This window comes from Oryza sativa, chromosome 12, assembly GCF_034140825.1.
Source record: "Oryza sativa Japonica Group chromosome 12, ASM3414082v1".
Lineage (NCBI taxonomy): Eukaryota > Viridiplantae > Streptophyta > Magnoliopsida > Poales > Poaceae > Oryza > Oryza sativa.
This window is the reverse complement of record NC_089046.1, coordinates 97,746-119,712: the sequence shown is the minus strand read 5'-3', so window position 1 is coordinate 119,712 and position 21,967 is coordinate 97,746. Positions and strand designations below refer to the sequence as shown.

The 21,967-nt window shown below is 40.6% G+C and overlaps 2 protein-coding genes across 10 annotated transcripts; both read right to left on the bottom strand.

Annotated features, from left to right (window-relative positions):
* Nucleotides 1–887: 887 nt before the first annotated feature.
* Nucleotides 888–6,336, bottom strand: LOC4351241 (enoyl-[acyl-carrier-protein] reductase, mitochondrial). 7 transcript variants are annotated; one of them, XM_015764298.2, is made up of 9 exons: nt 5,983–6,327; nt 4,199–4,376; nt 3,031–3,590; nt 2,850–2,952; nt 2,655–2,754; nt 2,124–2,200; nt 1,967–2,045; nt 1,427–1,545; nt 894–1,323 (listed from the first exon to the last, which is right to left on the bottom strand). In XM_015764298.2, the coding sequence occupies exons 3-9, from the start codon at nt 3,560–3,562 to the stop codon at nt 1,230–1,232; spliced, it is 1,104 nt and encodes a 367-aa protein (XP_015619784.1). In that variant the 5' UTR covers nt 3,563–3,590; nt 4,199–4,376; nt 5,983–6,327; the 3' UTR covers nt 894–1,229. The 7 variants fall into 7 exon arrangements, 6 of the variants coding, with proteins under 6 accessions (XP_015619784.1, XP_066162062.1, XP_066162064.1 ...); XM_066305965.1 differs by having other exon boundaries at nt 3,031–3,580; XM_066305967.1 differs by having other exon boundaries at nt 4,308–4,376; nt 5,983–6,121.
* A 350-nt stretch (nt 6,337–6,686) lies between these two features.
* LOC4351240 (phototropin-1A-like) lies at nt 6,687–21,366 on the bottom strand. Of its 3 annotated transcripts, none has more exons than NR_175848.1 (23): nt 21,124–21,366; nt 14,729–15,233; nt 14,472–14,654; nt 14,280–14,371; nt 13,889–14,162; nt 13,600–13,813; nt 13,425–13,495; nt 13,144–13,250; nt 12,637–12,686; nt 12,445–12,528; nt 11,534–11,593; nt 11,368–11,457; nt 10,753–10,829; nt 10,547–10,617; nt 10,349–10,429; nt 10,058–10,161; nt 9,811–9,860; nt 8,922–9,028; nt 7,928–8,050; nt 7,764–7,815; nt 7,451–7,563; nt 7,248–7,388; nt 6,687–7,140 (listed from the first exon to the last, which is right to left on the bottom strand). NR_175848.1 is itself a non-coding variant. In NM_001404611.1 (23 exons), exons 1-23 carry the CDS (start codon nt 21,134–21,136, stop codon nt 7,051–7,053), a joined length of 2,766 nt encoding a protein of 921 aa, NP_001391540.1. In that variant the 5' UTR covers nt 21,137–21,366; the 3' UTR covers nt 6,687–7,050. The 3 variants fall into 3 exon arrangements, 1 of the variants encoding a protein (NP_001391540.1); NR_175847.1 differs by having other exon boundaries at nt 10,547–10,602; NM_001404611.1 differs by having other exon boundaries at nt 10,547–10,631.
* Nucleotides 21,367–21,967: the final 601 nt, after the last annotated feature.

Genomic DNA, 21,967 nt, shown 5'->3' with positions numbered 1-21,967 from the left:
GGGTCCTTGGGTTTCATTCCTGCTTCAACATTCATCTTCTTTTTCTTTTCAATTGTTTTCATTTTGGTTTCACATGAGCGTTAATACATTTTTCTCTTTTTTTTAAGGGGGCTCGAGTACATTTTAAAGAGAATCTGTTCTATGAGATATATCATACAAAAATATTTTTGTAGAAAGTAAAGATGCCAAAAATAACATGAAACTTATAGAAACTTCCATGTTGTGTAAGGAGGTCACATATTTTTTTAAAACTTCTAATTAGATAAATCAATCCTCTAAGGGTATTTTTTGTTTAAATGGCTCGGCCCAATAAAATATTATACAACCATCGACGAAGTCATCGATATATTGTAGAAAGAGACAATGTCGATGGCAAATCGTTGACTGGGAAAGCTCAATAGCATGGAGTAAATTATCTCTACCTTTTAAAACTAACGGAGTTATCATATAAGAGTGCCCAAGCCGAGTCAAAGAATTAAATCCAACATAAAAACAACTGAGCGTGATTGTTTTCTCATTTTGATTTTACACTAGCCGCGTTAAACATTTTTCTCTTTTTCATAAGGCTCAAGCTATTTCAATCGTGTTAAATGAAAATTCTTTTTGAAGATTAGTATATATAGGTTTATATAATTGTATTGTGCCTGCCAAACATACTTCCTCAGTTTGAATGAAAATATATAGTGCTACTTTTGGATATGATATTTGACTATTTATTTTACTCAGAAATTAATGCAATTTAGACAGTTTGATTATTTGATATTATCTACTTGATCATAGGGATAGATTATATATTTTAAGAAATAAACTTAAATATTTTAAAACAAGTGGTCTAATCAATACAGAAGAAATCTTTTAAGAATTTTTTTTGAAAACTTAGAGCAAATAATCGGTGACGATAATCTAGTGAAAACTTTCTTTCTCCAGATCGGACGGTAATCAATACCACTTCAGAACTTACAACCACACAAGGTCATATTGCGCGGGGGGATTGAAGTGAAGTGATATACTACGTCTTTCTACTCTCAAGTGAAGTGATCCGCCATTATTGGACAGAGATCCGCTGCAATCACCGCAAAACATATTGCCGCTTCCCAAGTCAGCCTGGTAACTACTACTGAAAGAGGCCACCGATCCCCTAGCCACGCACACATGCACTGTTTACATCCTTTTTTCTACTCCTGTTTTTGTAATACAAGCTCTCTCTCATCCGTTGTCCTTGCATTATCTTAGAACTTGAGAACCTGCTTTGGTTGGCTTCCATGTTTGCCGAGTGCCTTATCAAGAGCCAAATGGAAGTCACTGAAGGGCGTCAACTCCATCCTGTACGAAAACAATTCATTTCTCCCTCATATATGATAGGACCTACATTTGTTTCATTCTGTGTAATCCAACAGCAATTCAAGAAGAGAGTAGCATTACGTACTCGTATTTAAGTTTGCCTTCGTGCACCAGGTCCAACAGGTAGTCTATCATTGTTCTAGATTCCTCTGCCTTATCTGAACTCATCCACTTCTGTAGCCAGAATCCTCTTAGGGAAAGATCCTACTTAACAAAATAGCATTGTGTTAAATACTGTCTATGAAAACCATGCTAAGTAATTGACATAAACGACATGATACATGGTAGCACAAAGAAACGATTGGTCTTTCAAACTTCCATGCAGGGTTTCTTCTTTCGGAACTACATGATGTTTCAAAACTTTATGATATCACAGGTGATACTTTTGATGCAGAAACAAATTCTTGTGTTCACTGATCAGTCGTCTAACAAAGCCGCCCCTATGACTTGTGCTTATGAGACAAACGCCCCTGATTCTAATTCTAGACTAGTCTAGTATTACGATGCCAGAAGCTTCAAGCAGTAGATTGGTATAAACATTTAGAGTACACAACTGGAGTAAATTGCATATGAAATTAGAAACCCTGTCGACCACTGTTAAGGACCAAAGATCTGATGTACTAACCTTAAAAATGAAAGATGAAGTAGAAACAGTAACAGGTTTCTTGGACATTCCACCATATGTCACCATTGTGCCACCTTGCCTAAAGAGAGAGTTTATAAATATATGTGGAAGACAAAGACGGTTCTAATCAGAATTTTGTTCATGTTTAAAGCACTACCTTAAAAATTTCAGTATGACAGAAGCAGCATTTCCTCCAACACAATTCAACCCTAATGCAGGTTCTGGCAAAGCACCCTGATACCACAGTAAACAAAATAGCAGCAGTATAATGAAACAGTTGAGATTGTCCTGTTCCTTACTGTTAATTTTTTAGATAATTGTTTAGTGCGAGGCACTCCCATTAATTAAATGAAACAGCACTGTAACATTTAGCTGTGAAGCAGCAAAATAGCTTCCAGTAAAACTCATGACTAAGTTTAATTAGGAGCCCAAGCATTTCAAGTTTCTTTTTGTTTGATCAAAAGGGTGGGTACCCCTCCATTTCTATTAGCAGAAATGTAAAAGCGTCTACAAGGATCATCCATGTGTGGAAGCATTTCCATAATACAGGGGACTGGTTCAACAGTATCAGAGTGAGTAAATACAATTTACCACATTAGTTCATATATTTATTATGAAAAAGGGTGGACAAGTAGGTAGTTTGAGGTTGAATTAAGAAACGGAAATGCAGGCCTGTAGGGAGAAGTACCAATAAGCTTTTGATATTCTTGATGTCTAGCTGGCTTTCCGTAAACACATGATCTGCTCCAAGCTGTTTAAGTTTGTCCTTGGCCTCTTGTGAACCAGGCCTATAGAACAAATTATGGAGATGCTAGCGTAGTCATCATCAATTGGGTAGCTTGGATGCAGAATGCGTTGATGTAGTGTAGGTAGGCATACATACCTGTCCCTTATGATGTTGATGGTGTGAAGACCATGCAGTTTGGCGAGCTGAATGACGCACTGGCCGACAATGCTGGTAGCGCCATTCTGGACAAGAGTGTCACCTGAAACAAACGTATCCAGGGCTAGGGGTGAGACTTAATTACAGGGAAAGAAAAGAGAAGAAAGCAGTGACAGGAGACCAGGGGCGAGGTTAACGAAGTCGCAGAGCATCCTGAGCGCGGTGAGTGGGTTGACGGTGACGGTGGCGACGTATTGGGGAGGCACATCGGAGCGAACCCTGTGCCAGGCGGTGGCTGGGTTGACGATGTAGGTCTGCCAGGTGCCCAAGGAGGGCGGAGAAGGGATGACCCAGTCGCCGGGGGAGAGGAGCCGGGAATCGACGGCGCCGCCGAGGGCGTGGACCTGGCCGACCCCCTCGTAGCCTGCGACAGCGGCAGGGAGGGGAGGGCGAACAGGGTAGACGCCCTCCACGCGGTTGAGGTCGGAGGGGTTGATGGGGGCGGCCAGCATCCGCACGCACACATCGCGCTCGCCGATCTTCGCCGCCGGCAGCTCAGCCACCCTAAGGACTTTGTCAGGCGGACCGTGCTGGTCGTAGAGTACGGCAGTGGCGGGTGGGGACGTCGAGGTAGAGGTGGAGAGGCGCCTCGCCCTCGCCGTCGTCGTTAGTCGCTTCGCCGCCACCGGCAGCAAGCGAGCTGCCGCTGCCATCCCTCCACGCCGAGTGCTCTAGAAAGTACTAGCAACAACAAGACAAGATGAAGCCCATAACATTTTGTTATGCAAGTAACGAATAAGTTCACTTTAGATCCCAATTTTTGTCGCTGAGTCTTCCTAGAACGCTCATAACCGGATACAACGCATCCCCAACTTATAAAACCAATGCAAATAAGGTCCATTGACAGTATTGTCCCTGGTTTTAGCTGATATGGCGCCCATGTGTCTCTTTTAACTAGGTCTTTATCACACGTGGCATTGACGTGACGCTTACGTGTCAGTTTGATCTAAAAAGAAAAATTAAAGGAGCATATGGGCCCTGTATGTTTTGTTTTAATTTGTTAGTTTTCAATTTTGCTCATTTTATTTTTTTAAAGATCAAACTGCCATGTCAATGTTACCTAGGATGAATACTTAGTCATAGGAGCCATATAGGCACCATATCAGCCAAAACCGGGGACAATAGTGCCGAGGGATCTCGCTTGCACTGGTTTTGTACGTTGGGGATGTGTTGTATTCGGTTTTGAGGTCCAGGGACGAATTACAGACTTGGCAACAATTTTTGAGGGACTTAAAGTAAACTTATTCATGCAAGTAACATGGGAGAGCAAAGCCCAATTTCAGGCCTACCAATTCGTTCATAGACCGCAAATAAGCGGATACAACATCCCAACTTACGAAAACGAGTGCAAACAAGGTCTCTCAACAGTATTGTCCCTGGTTTTTGCTAGCATGGTACCTATATGGCTCCTTTAACTAGGTCTTCATCCCACGTGGCATCGACGTGACGCTTACGTGGTAGTTTGACCTAAAAAGAAAAATTAAAAGAGAAAAATTGAAGACTAACAAATTAAAACAAAACATGCAGAACCCATATGTCAGTCAAACAAGTATATAAAAAATAGTTAGACCCACCTAAAGCTCATCAGTCTCAGCCGCAGAGACCGCCGCATCTGGTCTTGATTCCTCCTTTCCCTTCTACCGCCGCCGTGGCCACCGTACTCCCCACCTTCAGTGGAGGTGGAGCCCTCCTCCTCCTCATCCTTGCTGGAGCTCCAGGCGAAGTCTGACAATGAGCTGTCCCATCCTCCTCCTCCTTCCTCCACGTTGTCGTCGTCATGGCAGTGTACACGGCGCACGCGTCTGGTGCTCCGCAACGTGCGCCAGAGGTAGCACGGCATCCCCACCATCGCGTGGCAGCAGCAAGAGCACGCCGCCATGGCCATCTTGTAGGCGCTCTTGAGCATGCACTTGCCATCGAGCTCCTCCCAAGAGCAACTCTGATGTTGCCGAGACCACCTCCACCGCGCGGAGAGGGAGGAGGTCAAGGACAACACGCAAACTCGAGGTCAACGAAGAGGACTTCAACTCCAACTCCTGCTCCGCCGCCGCCACCGCCGATGCCGCCAACACTGTGGCAACCTCACTCACCTCCGCCGGCCATGTCATCCGTGTCTACTTCTATGACATCCTGGCCTAATTAGGACAAAGCCTATGTGGCCCATGAGAGCTATGTGCGCATGTTTAATACCATGAGAGCTATGTGCGCTAGTTTAGCAAGGGTGGAACTAACTTATAAGGCCTCTTCCCTCGAACCATATCACTCCAGGGTTAACCCTTTTACACGAAGCGAGGACGAAAGTGTAAGTGGAGTGGTATGTGTAAGTGGACCCGCCCGTCGGATGGGCTGGCTATGCGGTTCTGGAGGAAGGACCATTACATCTTCCGCCTCGAAGCAGCGACCGCCTACACGACACGTTGCCGGCCTCCCTGCGCGCCACGGCGAACGGCGTCGCCATGCTCGTCGACAATGCCTTGTCAATAAGTTAATTAGTACTTGAATTTGTACTGAAATTATATTCTCCGGGAAAAAAGACTTTGAATTTGTACTGAAATTATATTATCTCGAATAATCCGTGTAAATGGTGTGATCAAATTGCAATGCATGACATCCGATGAGAAGAATAATCCATGTAAATGGTGTGATCAAATTGCACGCCTTTTTGACGGCATCTTTTTTTAGGGTTTTAATATGTTGTTCTTGATCATCGATCATCTAGTGGCATTTGCTCAGGAACGTGGTACGCGTTATGCTTCATCGACCACCTCTGTGCCCTCAGCCTGGGCAAACTCATCCTGTTCCTTGTCCTCTCCTACGTTAGTAAGTTGCGGCGGTCACTACTAGCGTTTTCTCTTTGAATTCATTCAAATTTCAAAGAGAGGGGGAAAAAATCTCGTCTTAATTAATTTCTTCTAGCTAAAGATAAAAAAGGCCTAAGATTGTTTAATAAGGCCTATTCAATAAAATGTTTAATAAGGCTTAAGATTGTTTGGAGAAAGATAAAAATACCAATAATAAAAACGGAAGTCAAGTTTACCAATATAGCATGTCTTACGGGCACTCGGCGACTCACCGTTGCAGACTGCTGTCGAGGTCTCGAGGACGGAGGCGGCGAGGGCGCGAGGCGTGCAGGCGGCCGCCGGGCGCGAGGTGCGGTCGTGCGGAGACGCGGAGGCGGCGAGCCGGCGTCCGGCGACTCGGCGAAGCGGCGAGGGCCGAGGAGGCGCGAGGCGCGGAGCCGGCTATGGCCTGTGGGCGGCCGGCGACCGGGCGACGGCGAGGCGCACCGCGCGCGCGCGCGCAGACGGCTGGTGGGCTGGCCGGCTGGGCAGCGCGACCGGCGGGCGGCGACGTCGCGACAGCGAGGACGGGCGAGGCGCGTGGGCAGGCGGCCGGGATGGCGCGTGCGGCGGCTGGCGACGCGTGGGCGTGGCGGCTGGGATGGGAAGGGGAGGGAGGTGAGGAGATGAGATAGGGTTAGAGAGGAATTGGGCCTTTTTTTTCTATTGGGCCAACGGGCCTGAAATGTTGGGTGGTGGGAGGGTTCAGTTTGGGCTTCTTTTGAGTTTTGAATAGATATAAGTATTTTTCCTTTTTTTTCTATATATACATATGGAATAATATAACTTCATATATGTACTTTTTTTTTTTCCAAAATCTTGGGTATTCATTTGAATACCCATGAATTAAAGTGGGCCCGCCCCTGTATCAGTCTTATGCCTGTGCACATCATGTCCTAACCAACGTCTAACTTGCTAAACTTGGCCATGTCGTGTTCTTTTGGTCTTGGTTCACACACATCAAACAAATTCATACATCCAAATGAGTGTTTTACAAGTTCGTATACTAAATTGCACCCACTTGACAAGTTTACGTACCGTCAATACAATTTACTCTTTTTTTCCTCTACTCACTATACTAGACTACTATAAACTCAAGTCAAGCTCATTACTGTTCACTGGCACACATTGCGCTGCATTGCATCTTATTAAGATGATGGATCGCATACTAGGTTCAAACACAACAAGGTCTGTACGATACATTACATATTTACATGACATAATCTTAATCTTGGCCTACGCACGCAAAGCAAGCAACAATATATGTCCCTCTCTTTTATTGAAGATCATCATCAGGGTCTTCAGAACATATCCGTGCGGTTATTTGTTACTAGTCCCTTCTTCTCCATGTCATCCTTGGAAAATAGTGGGATCTCCAACTTTGGAGGCGCCTACAATGCATTATTGATTTCATTCACACACACACATTCTACATTAGGATCTCATCATCCAAATTAAACACTCATGTATAGCAGCAGGATATAGCTAGTTACGTTACCGTGGCGCGTATAAGAGGCCAATTTATACCACGGAAAAAGGGATGTCCTTTTATCTCATTGGCTCCCTCGTAGGACCCTAGCCTGTTGGCAGGATCCCTATGTAGCAACCTATACATTAGCTGCCTCGCCGCTAGGCTGACCTGAAAACTCAAACTGATTTAACTTCTCCAACTTAAAAAAAAATGACGCTTGATTTACTTACCGATATACTAGCAGGAAATCTGATATCCTTGTGCAAGATATTAGCAAATGTCCGTTGCCTCGTTTTTCCTCTAAAAGGTGTATAACCATACAACATTTCATATAGAAGAATCCCTGAATCAACAAATAGATTCATTACCACCACCTCGTAACCATAACCATGTCTGATACAGTAATGTAACCATGCATGATATGATAATGGTGTTCTAAACTATTTTCACCTTTTAATTTTCAATACTTTATTTATTCACAGTAATTGAATAGACTACAAGGACTGTCTAACAAGATAACTATATTGTTGGTGGAAGAATTACCTAGAGCCCACCAATCAACAGCGCTTGTATGGCCAGCTCCTGTAATAATCTCCTGCAAACAGACAAGGATGCACAGACTCAGTACCAAAGATGAAATATTGGGAATGAATAAAAGCTTGCCAAACAGTATAGAACAGGTAAGTTAGAAGACCATATGCACGTACAGGCGCAATGTACTCCTCCGTGCCAACAAATGAATTGGATGCTCGCATAGGTTCAGCAAAAAATATGGGGTAACTCCCGTTTTTTCTCCCTTTTTTCTCATCAGCATCTTCGGGAAGAAAGACCTACCAAATAACATAAAAATACTTATTGTAACTTGGGATGATAATGAACTTATTGACATACATGCTGAAGTGTACGATAGATTGAAAACAATATTACACTAGTATAATAATATGTGCTATCCCTTGAGGATTAGTATACTGTTGTTAAAAAAAAATACTTACCACACGATGAGCAAAGCATGTTTAATGAGTAAAATGCAACGCTAGTACCGCAACTTGTGAGGTGGGTGCAATTTAGTCACCCATATTGTAAAATGCTCAAACAAGCCACTCATCTTGTTTTAGGGGGTGCAAAGCACATAAAACATGTGCCTTGTGGGTTGTTCGCAATGAAGTTATGCTCTATGTTAATTTGTTTTGCAAACATGGTCACATGATCCATAAATAAGAGAACGTGCAATACCACCAGTAGTAAAATCCAATTAAAGATGAATTTTGTTATTGATTGACAAGCACAATATGGTCGTGTTCATTGACAGCGGGAGTAGTAGCATATACATGGAAAAAAATGAGTATTAGTTTGTAACTTTAATGCTTGCCTTGCCAAATGGCTAAAAAAAGCATGATGTTAGGTCAATATGACCTCCAATTCAAAAACAAATAATCCATGTGACAATGTATTTGGTAAGATTTGCACCATCGAAGCAAGATGAGTGACTTATTTGTGCAATTTGCAAGATGAGTGACTAAACTGCACCCTCCTTGCAAGCAGTGATACTGCAAGTGAATTTTACTACTCATATTTAAATCAAATGTGGTTCATTTTCTCATTAGCGCATTATAATTGTGACGTTTTATGATTCTTTTTGGAAGAGAAAGAGGTTCATGAATTAATATTACTTTTATGAGAAGAGATTTATCAAATTATTACCTGCGGTCTGCAAGATGTTAGACAAGACAAATCGAAGTCTGTAAGGGAGATGTGCCCATCTCTATGAAGTAAGATATTCTCTGGTTTTAAGTCTCGGTATATTATACCTGAAGACAAAGAAGGAAATAATACACATTTAGAAGTAGTGTCCTCCCCCTGTTTTAAATTACTCGTCATTTTAGGTTTGTCCTAAGTCAAACATTTTAATATTTGACATAATAAGATTGATATTTTTTAGATCCACCATGACAAATACTTTCATACTATATACTCCCTCCGTCCCTAAATATTTGACACCGTTGACTTTTTTAAACATGTTTGACCATTCGTTTTATTCAAATTTTTTTGTGAAATATGTAAAACTATATGTATACATAAAAGTAGTTAACAATGAATCAAATGATAGGAAAAGAATTAATAATTATTTAAATTTTTTTGAATAAGACAAACAGTTAAACATGCTTAAAAAAGTCAACGGCGTTAAATATTTAGGGACAGAGGGAGTAATTCACATGTTAAACTACATAGATTTCTAAAAAAATAGCCAAAGATAAACATATTTGATTTAGGACAAATCTACACGACTAGTAATTTGAAATGGAGGGAGTAACTATTTTCCAACTAAATATCATGAATTGTCAAAAAGAGACAAGACATCTATTACCCACCAAGTAAATGCATGGATTTCTTGTGAGGATTCAACTGTATTGAAGAAGTGCTGTTATGGTTCAATATTTATGTATGGCATGCAGTCAAAGTGGATAAATTATGAGTATTAAGGCCATGTTCTTTTTATGTAAAGTTGATAGGCATCCCTAGATATATTGATGATCATTGAAATAAGAGAATTTTTAATGCATGCAAGTTATCAACAATGATGTATATGTACCTTGGCAATGTAGGTATTCTAGTGCAACAACCACTTCGGCAGCATAGAACCTGTGAACAATGAAATAGTATTATACAAATGCTTATTGTCTTCTCATACAATAATTGAATCAAACAAAATCACAACAGATCAAAGTAGCATGTCTTTGCCACAATGATTAGCACATATGCTGCCAACGTGTGTTCAAAACAAAGCCACACACATCATCCCATCAGAACTAAGCGAAAACAATAGTTTAAATGATGACCTGACTGCATCTTCATGTAGAACCTTCAGAGGTTGATTATCTAGAAGCACAAAGAGCTCACCACCCGGGCAGTAGTCAGTAATGAGGCATATATGCGTTTTTGTCTGCCATATATTGAAAAGGAAAATTCATAAGAAAATACCACATAAAACTGATGTACTGCAAAAAGATTTCTATAGCTATGTTGGGGTATTAAGACTAGATAATAGGGATAGCTTCCACATTATAGAGTGAAATGGAAATGATTATACATAAATAGGACATCTTAGCTAGATTATTGATAGAGCAAACCTGAAATGATGCATATAATGTTGGAAGGAATGGGTGATCTAATAGATCAAGGATTTGGCGTTCAGCAGTAGCTCTGTGAACCTAGAGACATTATAATGTACTCAGAGATATAATGCAATAGACATAACTAGAAGTATAAACAATGTCTTTTATTCACAAAAAATGTATACATTTTAAAAGGTGAAACAAGCATCAAACCTTATTGCGGTTAAGCATGATGCTTTTATCCATAGCTTTCATGGCAAAGTATTCTCCTGTATTCAACAACTCTACCAAGTGTACACTTCAATTCCAATCATAATACACATTGTTGAAACAACAATTGTAAAATGAGTCAAATGTATTAGCAATAAAAGGCAACAATTCAATGTTTATCCAATTTAACCAAACCATGAAATGATTACCTTCCAGTGTCACCAGATCCTAATGGTTTTACTGGCCTAAAATGTTTTAAACCAATACTTTCACCACTCTCGAGAACCTACAAGAGATATTAGTTATTAATATTCTGTAAAGGCTATTGTATTATACATCAGTATAAATCTCCTGGCTGTGATGGCATATAATATAGTAGGCAAATAACTAGTGTTCTATAAAGGCTGTTGTATTCTACAACAGAATAGTGATGAGATTAAAATGACACTTTTAAAACATAGAGGTTGACATGTAAATCACTCTCCCATGTTTGTCTAGATAATGATATATAACTCTTCCAAGTTTGTCCAGATAATGACACTTACAACCCCATTGTTTGGCTTATCTACGGAATAAGCCAAACGACATATTTGCAAATGAAAAGTAATTTGTAAATGAAGCTTTTATATACGTGTTCTTAGTGATCTAAAAGCAAAAGCTGAAAAATAAACTTCGATGAAAAAACCTCAAAATCGGCTTCGAATTTAAGGTTGAAAATTCAAATTTTGGCTGATAAGCATAAGCGAAAAGATGAGCCCGCTATATGCAATAACCTTAAAGTGATGTTTGCGTAGCGAATTCAGTGAACTATAGTCAAATCATACCTTTTGGATGGCTCTCCATGATGCAGTATCCTTCATATGTGGATTTGGCAGGACTACTTTTGAGTGGTTAGCCCATAGATCTTCCGGTCTCTGAATGTGAGCATGGGTTACTGTTAGAACTGCAAGCACATATATGATGAATCAAAGAGTGATGCTTTAATCTGACCAAATTAGCATCCGGGAGTTCCTTTGCAGCCTCATCGATATTATCTGCGGTTTTCTTAACCTGGCACATAAACATTCCAGTTTATTTTTCCAACAAACTATGCTTTTATGCTTTCATAAAGTTGAAGGTCCATAGCAAAGTTTAGTAAACATTGAACTGTTTAGTTCATCCGGACCAATGCAACAACTTTTGTTTATCCGGACCAATGCAACAACTCGTTTACTCATGCAGTGTTTCTAGGCTTGCCTTGTCCAAATTTGGTGCAATTAGTCACTAATATTCACAAACAATTTGGCAGCATTGACACAGTAATCTAATGTGAGAAATTTTAATCAAAATTCACTCACTCATGGAGACATAAAAGGGTAAATTATGAGGAAAAATGAAACAACGTGTTAAAAAATGGAAAAGATAAGAGAAAACTATTAATTATTTCCAGAAGAGAATGCTAGTCACGTAGATTAGATTTTATAATATGTGAGATGTATCACAGGTTCTGTAGCACTAGTTTTGACTTTCGGGTATAGAGCATTTTTGCAATTCCAGTTAGGCTGAGTTTTTTTCTCTATGTTCCCAACCCATCTCTCTTGTATTCCATGCCCACGTTATTCAAATTGTTAAACAGTGCGTTTTTTGCAAAAAGTTTCTATACGAATGTTGCTTTAAAAAAATCATATTGATCCATTTTTGAAAAGAAATTGGCTAATACTTAATTAATAATGTGCTAATGGATCGCTCCGTTTCCCGTGCGCAACAGCTGTGTTTCCAACTCTTGCAAATGAACATAGCCTTCGTTCTTAATAAAACTCCAGAAGCATCAGACTACAAAACATAACATGACAATGGGACTGCCCATATCTATTTGTGTTGCTTTTGTCAGTTGCACAAATATGATTTTTCAAGATACAAACCAGCACGACTCCCTCTTTTGCAGCATCATCCTGAACATGCTCAGTTCCATCCAATTGAACCCCAATAAAGTACTGAACATCACCCTGATCCACAGGCAAATTGGACTCATGTCAAATTACATACAAAAGAATTGTAGACAAATATGTTGAATAACTCAGCAGAAACTTTTCCCATGTCTGTCACTATAGTACCTTTTGATCACGCATTGGTTGCAAGTGAAAGAGGTTCCAAAACTTTTTACCTGTCCAAGTAATGAAGTAATGAAGGGAAGGTAACTTTACTGTGAAAAGACATATCCTATCTTATTATAAAATTGATGTCCACTAACTCTTAAAATACAACATGCAAGTGTGCCACATTATCACTCACAAGTAATTATCATCTAGAGTATTTTAAACCACATACAAGTGTACCGCATCATCACCCAATAGCAATTATTATCTAGAGTATTTTAAATATCATGCAAACATGCCATATCATTTACAATTTTGTTATATTTTTAGAACTCAATATGCAAGCAATGTCAAATCATTATCTCCACATCATTTTCACCTTATTTAAATATATACGTCTACCATTTTCTATAATATATAGCATGTATTCATATACATATCCCGCAACAAAGCGCGGGGTATCAACTAGCTATTATATTTATAAGTTGAGAACAAAAACATGCAGACAAGTGACGAGTAGCCTACCACTTTTTGTATAATTTATGAGCTGAACTGTGACCTCTGCCTGGTTATCTATGGCATCTCTTATCTTCCTAACTGTTGCACGATCAGTTTCAGGGCCTTGAAGAAACCTGCACAAAGGGCAGAAGAAAGCACCAGGCAAGTTGTTCACTAGTATTTTACATGAAAAGCTAACTTATACCGTTAAAGTGCAAAAATTTTACAAAAGCCTGAAATTTTCTATAAAATTTAAAAACCTTCCAGTAAATTGTGCAGCAAAAGGGGCAAGATGGGATCATCATTACCTGCAGTTTCTCCCTAATATTTCTTCACGGTTGTATTCTGTCAATTGCAGAAAGCTATCGGATGCAAATATCTGAAATATGAACCAAAACATACAATCATGAAAATTTAATATCCATATTAATAAAAAGAACAGGTGCGGTGTAAGAGGTAAAAGAGATTCCATATGGATCTTACAATGGGATTATCAGGCAACCTTGGATCTGTGATGACAAAATTCTTCTCAATACGTTCAAGTGTAGTAGCCAAGTCTATACCCCTCCTCATTTCTTTCCTCCTAAACTCATCTTCAAAGCTCTCAGGTCTTTCATCATCACTATCGATCAGTGGATCTTCATCTCTAGGTTTCAGCATGTTCTTCTCTACACTTCCATGGCCCATACCAAGAAAACTGCATGTACAAATTAAGTAAGACAAACAAGATAAATGCAAACAACATGTTATATAATTTGACTTGTATGCATACCCCATAAATGCACGCAGACCAGATTTTCTAGTTCTATTCCCTTGATCAGGTACTTCATTGATCTTCTGAAGCGAGCTCCTTGTTCCGCTACGAGAATTTCGGCGAGATCCACTTTCAGAGCTTCTCTTACTAGGAACTTCGGTCATTGACATGCTTAGGGATTCTTGTGATTTTCTTTTTAAGGTGTTATTGCTTGATTCTGACAATGAGCGTGGATTTTTGAGAGCCAACAAGAGCTCAGACACTGAGCTACGGGCGTGATCCTTCTGTCGAGCTGTAAATATTAATTGTTGATTTTTTTCTCTTTTTTAGTTTGAAACCAAAAGTTGTAAATTTCCAAGACCTTATGGATAAAACCCTTTTGTAGCAGAAGATAAACATTTAGTAGTACCATCGTATTTGATGAGTGATTCTGAAAGTCCATTTGGACGAACAACAGTATCCTTTTTCCCTTCAGTGTATTTACTAACTTCCACTTGCATCCTGGAATAACAATGCAAACAGCCAAATAAAAATATGGTGCTGAAATGTAATAATCTGTTTATGTGATGTATGTAATTAACGTGATGGGAAAATAGCTGACCCGATGAACTTGAGGAGCCTGCCGTCCTCATCCTTGATAGGGGCAATGGTTAAGAGGTTCCAGAATGGCGTGCCGTCCTTCTTGTAGTTGAGGATGCGGCCACAATAGTTGGAGCCATTTGCGAGGGATTGCCTGATCTTGTCAATCTCATGGGGGTCGGTGCCAGAGCCTTGAAGGAAGCGGCTGCACACACAATTGATTATTAATTGAATAATTGGATTGATGTGTTTATGTGTGTGTGTGTGTGAGGATCGAACCAGTTCCTGCCGACAACCTCCTTGGAGGTATAGCCGGTCATGTTGAAGAAGCCAGCGCTGGCGTACATGATGGGGTGGTTGGGGTGGGTGGCATCAGACACCACAAACGTCTGTTGGAACGCTGATAGTGCCGCCCGTAGCTCCTCCGACACCCGTGGGATGGCGGCGGCGCTCTGCTGTTGCTGTGGGTTGTCCTCAGAGCTGGTGCGTGCAGAGCCAGAGGAGGGTCGTGCGGAGACGCCCTGGGGGAGGCCTGTGTGGTGGTCGGTCTGGAGGACGAGGCCCCACTCTGCTGCCCGCTGCTGTGCCACCACATTATCCTCTTCCCTGTCGGGAATAGCAAGGAAGGGGGAGGCGGACTTGGGGGCGGCAGCAGCAGTGCGGAAGGAGGAAGCGGATGAGGGGTTGAACACCTCGAGTGATCCCCGGGAGTCACGGGGCAGCTGGTAACCCCTCTGCTGCTGCTGCTCCTTTCTCTCCACGCCACCATGGCCTCCTTCTGTGCCTGCAACAGTATATCATTTTGTTTTTCCTTTAAAAAAAACTTGTGCAACTTTTACTAATGCTTCACTATGAAATTCAATCTACTATCAAGCATGGGAATAATGAATACATAAGGAGTACTGAAATCATTCAATAATAGTTTGATAGAGATAAGTTAGCACCGAGCATTATTATAGAATGACGATTTTATCATATGCTCTGTAACTATGAGTCTACAATAAGACATTAGTAAAAAAAAAATCAGTGCACTAGAATCTTCTCCTGCAATGATACATTCCCCTCTTCATAACAGCTACCATAACCCCCTTTCAAATTGCCTTGGGTGTGCCCGCATCTATAACTATACTTTCTATGTAGTTGATGCCCACTAATTCCTAAAACTCAACATGCAAGTGTGCCACATCATCACCAACTAGCAATTATTATCTAGAGTATTTTAAATCACATGCAAGCGTGCCACATTATCACCCACTGGTAATTATTATCTAGAGTATTTTAAATATCATCAAACATGACATATCATTTATAATTAATTTTATTGTATTTTTAGAACTCAATACGCAAGCAATGTCGAATCATTACCTCCACACCATTTTTACATTATTTAGACATATACATCTATCATTTCTATAATGTATAACATGCAATCATCCATATATCCCGCAGCAAAGCGCGAGGTATCAACTAGTTGACATTATAAGTAGGGGCAATTGCTTATTTGAACCTGTTTTGAACTCTAACTACCAATTTGACCCTACTTTTTAGGGTTTGCTTATTTGATCCTCCTTTTCAAAATTGAAGACACGGTATGACCCTATTCCGTTAAGGGCGTCTAACGGTGTTAACTGAAGCACAAAATGTCTCTTCTGCCCTTACTCATTTGACCCTATTACATGTGGGACCCACCCGTCAGTTCTATCTTCTCCAATCCTCTCTTCTCTCTTCTCCTCTCCTCCAAGGATCCACCATAGGGAGAGGTAGCAAAAGGCGAGACGTCGAGCCGGCGCCGGCCCTGGTGACGACGACGACGACGAGGAGTGGCGGCTGCAAGTTCTTCTCCTCTCCTCCACGGATCCACCACAGGGAGAGGCGGCGAAAGTCGAGACGGCGAGCCGGCGCCGGCCCTGGTGACGACGACGACGAGGAGTGGCGGCGGCAAGTCCGGGCGGTGGATCTCGAGCTGCGGTCGGCGAATCCGGCGTTGCCGCTGCCACCTCCTCCCTCCATTCGAGCGCCTGCGCCCGCGTTGGCCACGCCATCGGCCTGCTCTGCTTGGCCTGGACAACGAGCTCCCCCTCGCCGGCGGGCTGGAAGCAGCAGGGGTGGACTTCCTATGGGTTGAAACTCCGCCGGCGCCGCCGCAGATCTGCGCTCGGCGCAGCCGCCCTCCCTCTACAAGTTGACGGCGGCGCGGATCCCCTTCCTCCACGGCCGGCCGCCGCCGCCGGTGCTCCCTCCCTCCACCAGCGGCACAGCCGTGGATCCGTGCTCGGCGCAGCCGCCCTCCCACCGCGAGTTGACACCGAAGTGGATCCCATCCCTCCACGGCCCCCCGCCGCCGCCGGTGCTCCCCTCTCCATCAGCCGGCGCTGCCGCTGATCCACGCCGGCATAGCCGCCCTCCCTCCGCAAGTTGGCGCCGGCGTGGATCCCCTCCCTCCATGGCCCGCCGCTGCCGCCGGTGGTCCCTCCCTCCACCAGCCGGCTCTGCCGCTTACCTTCCCCGCCACAGCTCCCTCGCCGGAGAGAGAAGGGATATGATAGAGAGAGAGAGACCGGGAGAGAAAAGGGTTAGATGAGGATAGAGTTGGAGGGTATTTTAGTCATTATGAAATGTGATTTTTATTTTTCCTCTTTTTTAAAATGAACTCTTAACGGTGTTGTAGAAACAGGTCAGACGGAGTGTTCATTTTCGAAAAGCAGGCAAATAAGCAAACTAGAAAAAATAGATTCAAATTGGTAGTTAGGCTTCAAAACAAAGTCAAATAAACAATTGTCCCTTATAATTATCGCCACTCTCTCTCTCCCTAACCAAACACCTAAATAAAGTTTTAAGTATTCACTAAACCATTTCACATATGCTACCATCTCATATATAATCATTGTCTTAGCTTTTTTACGTAGCTGGAATTATATAGTTCAAATCATCTTATCTGTAACATCTTCAAATCTTCACAGTCTCCAGAATATATTCCATGTATGCCTCTATTTCATTGGAATCTTGCAAGATGGATTGGCTCTGGTGAAACCGCAATGGACGTGCCGGCCTGAGCTTATCCATTTGTACATGTCAAAATCGCATATTCTTTTAATAGAAAAATCCCTTTACATCTCCAATTTTCATCAAGTCTAACATTTATTCATAAACTTCAAAACCAGACATTATTCATCCCTCAACCATTTACTTTTCATCTTTTGACCGATTCAAATAGGTTAAAATATATATTAATTATAAAAGTTAGTAAATGATTGAGAAAAAATATAAAAAAAATGATGTACATACTTTTCAAAAGAAAACGGTATTAAAAACTAAGGGATAAATAGTATCCAATTTTGAAGTTTAGGGATGAATTTTTATTTTGACGAAAGTTGACATGTAAAATGGACTCGTCTCTCTTTTTTTCCTTACTTTCAAATGATTATGAGTCATTCATTGCTTCCTATCCAATGAATCTGATTCTATTACACTGCATACCTTAGAAATTTAATTTGAAAAAAGTAGTTGGAATATATTTGAATTCTATGATAAATTCGCACATCATGTATCGTGTTTAAATAGATGAATCCGTAAAGCTACTTTAGCAAATTATCAAGTATAAAATACCCAAAGAATAGGAGTCTATAATTAAATAGATTTGAATTGTATTGCTTAATAAGTACTAGATTATCCTATTTAAGCCAAGTAAAAAAAAGTAGAGATGGGAGAGAAAATCTACCAGCATCTACATATACATATACAGTGGACACTGCTTAGGTCTGGTTAATATTAATTAGTTTATCAAAACCTCACGCGAAGTTAGGTCATGATTTTGATTTTGAGCACATGGGGATCGATCATTATTGTTCACTTATCTCCTAGGCACGGTATGTTAAGATATAGTAATATGGTACTCCACTACAGTAGGAGTACTACAATTTAATTAGTTGGAACCTTAATAAGAAGTAATAGCAGGTACAATAGAAAGACTATTAACCAGCTGCAAACATATTTTAATGAGATAAAAGATAAGAGAGAAGAGCAGTGGGCTACAGATCTGTAGCCAGCTGCAGCACGGACTCCAAGACGCAATGTGTGTATAATAGATGAGACCATATATTGATAGTATAGTAAGCAACTATTGTATGGATTGGCTATAGATGAAGTGGAGCCAATAGTGAGCTATACTATTAAACTTGCTCTAAGAGCAAGTTTAATAGTGTAGCCAACTACTAACTCCAATTCATCTATAGCCAATCTAATAGCTCATTCATACAATAGTTATATACTACATTATTAATATCTAGTCCCACCTGTCATACACACACTGCGTCTTGGAGTCCGTGCTACAGTTGGCTACAAATCTGTAGCCCGCTGCTATTCTCTCTCCTCATTTATCTGCTTAAAATATGTTTGCAGCTGGCTTATAGCCTGCTATTGTACCTGCTCTAAGGGCACCCGTAATGGTTATCTATAGGCTCTCTACAAGAGATCCATGTCAGCATATTTTCCTACTTGAAAGAGATTAAATGAAGAGAGAGAGAGCAAAGCTATCTACTAACCTGGAGATACTCTACAGAGAAAAACGAGGCAATATATTAGAGAGCTATAGATACCCATGTAGACATACTATTGAGGTGGTTTGCTATTAATCTAGTTTATTGTTGAGATGTATATGTTTTATAGAGAGCAACTTACTTTACCATTACGTGTACTCTAATATACTCCCTCTGTCCCAAAAAAGACAAACTCATCATGTCCAGATTCAAACTCATGGTTTGTCTTTTTTTTTTTTTTTTTTTTTTTTTTTTTTTTTAACGGAGGGCATACAGTTGTTGAGTCCTCGTTCCTAGGAGTAGTATATACGGTATTGATTGATGCCACCAAATAGCAGACAAGAGGCAAGCATGACAAGTTTTCGTCTCGCCAAGCTAGGCATGAATGCAGTTAATTAATTAGTTAATTAATCTCTGGCTGTCATCACTTCACTTGTGTGGCCTGCATGTGTACTACTGCAGTGATCTTATCTACTCGTAACTGTAGCTTTCGTAGCTGCTCCGATCGATCCTGTTCACTATTCCATTCCACTTGCACTTGTGGAGTAATTATATATATATATATATATATATATATATATATAAAATTAAAAACGCAACACAACCCTATATTAAATAAATACGGATCGAGTATGTATGTAATAAAAAAATTATACACCACACCGTGGAAATAAAGAGACGATGGAATTGGATTCTCTGTGCGTACGGTATGATGGAGGGTATGAGTATATTCATCATGCATGCATGGACCATACATGCATATATGCTCTGATATGATGCTGATGCTATAGTGCTGGGGATCGATCGGATAGACATATAGATAGATACTCCCTCCGTCCTATAATAGACGTTTTTGATTTTTTATTTGTAATGTTTGGCCATTCATTTTATTTGAAAAATTAGTGCAAATATAAAAAAAAGTAGTATGTAAAGTACTTTTGATAATAAAGCAAATGACAAACAAAATAAATAATAATTTTAAAATTTTTTGAATAAGACGAATGATCAAACATTGACAAACAAAAAGTCAAAAAGATAAGTAATATGGGACGGAGGTAGTAGATATGCAAATTGCTTTGATCGATTCAGATGCTCGCCCCTGCCTGCAGCAGATGCAGGTCTTGATCGATCGTTTCTCTACTTATATTTATCCATCAGATCAGATCACATCAGTTTCTGTACTAGCTTGTCTGAAAAATTAATTTTCACCGTTAATTAATGATGATATCGATGGAGATGGAACGATGAGGAGTGGGTGCAAATTAATAAATTATTAATTAAGAAGCTAATTAGTTAGTAAAAGGGACAACACACAGAAACGTCGTCGTCGGCTGCCTAGCTATTGATATCGATAGATCACTAGCAAGTATTGATCGATCGATGTACTACGGGACAGGACAGCATGTTGTAGTAGAGCGAGGCACGAATATCTACTCCGATCTGTTTCAAAAAGATTTATTTAAATTATAGAAATGAATCTGGACAATCGATTATGCATGGCCATGGGGAATCGATCGATCGACTGATACAATAATCTGGCCAACCAATACATGAGGATCATATCGGATGTATTGGGCGATTATATTGGATAAGGCACATCCATCGATAATCCTGCACTTTATTTCTTTCCCTCACCCTGCGCCTGAGGGACCTCCGCCTATCACTCTCTGCTTTCTAGCTCTCTCTATTAATTAGGAGTATTACTGCAGGCAGCACAGTAAACACTCGCTAAGTACATTAGTTTGAGTACTTGCTAGCTAGTAAATCCACAAGTACTATTATATACCAGAAAAATATTTAGTACATATTAAGTTATATGGAGTATATATGCATGCAGCAGAGAGCTGGCCTCAAAATCACCCTGCCCGTCAGCTTAATTTTGCATATATATATATATATAGAGAGAGTAGGTTAGATATTCTACATGCTTGCTTAACGAAGAAAGAATTGAACGATTGAGCAAATTAATTACTTCTTTCCTCAAAGTAGTGATTAAGCTACTCCAGCTAGCTGCTTATAGTATATTATTAACCGATCGATAAATCGGTCCACAAACGTACGATCAATCGAATTCAGTAAATTCAGCATATATAGATATAGATATAGATAGAAATTAAGATACTAGCTAGTAGTACATACCTTTGGAAGCCATGGATGAAATAAGCGAGCGAAGAGCCTCTGCTGGCCTAGATGAGATGAGCCTCTGCTAGCTCTCAAGTCGATCTCAACTCAAATTAATTGCCTCCCAGTACTTGGATTCTCCTTCTTCCTCCTCTCCGATCCTCTGTCTCTCGATCGATCTCTTGTACTGGAGCCTGTACCTAAGCTCTTCTTCTCCCTCTTCCTCTTATAATTAAATTCCTCTTCTTTGCCCCCCCCCCCCCGGCCCCTCTCTCTATCTCTCTATATATAGTCCCAGCCGCCGCCGCTCAATTAATTTATCGATCTTGTCTTGAACAATTCAGTATATCCCCGATGGATCCATCCATGAATTAATTATTAATCAGATCGATTCACTTCACTGCTTAATTAATTATACACACACATTAAAAAGGACATATATACAGGACAAGAGATGCACATGTATATGGAGTGGGCGTGTCCACAATTATTATAGCTAGAGCTAGCTAGCTAGGCGTTCATCTGTAATTTGTACAGTACGTATTTGTGAAACCAGCCGTACAGCATGGACACTCCATACTCTACTGTACATCCATACTCGATCACGTTTCATCTAAAAATGCATAACTTATCTAGTACTTATAGTACACCAAAACAAAGCCTCCTCGATTTAGTATTTACTTTAATTTTATTTTATTTTAGAAGATCTTTTTTGTGGAAAGGCGAAGATCTAGACCACTCTAACTCGGGAGATAGCCTGATTAACTGGCAAACTGTCTGCAAACCGAAGGTTCTGGGAGGGGCTGGTCTCTTGGAATTAGAACACTTTTCTAGGGCATTACATCTTCGTTGGTTATGGCTT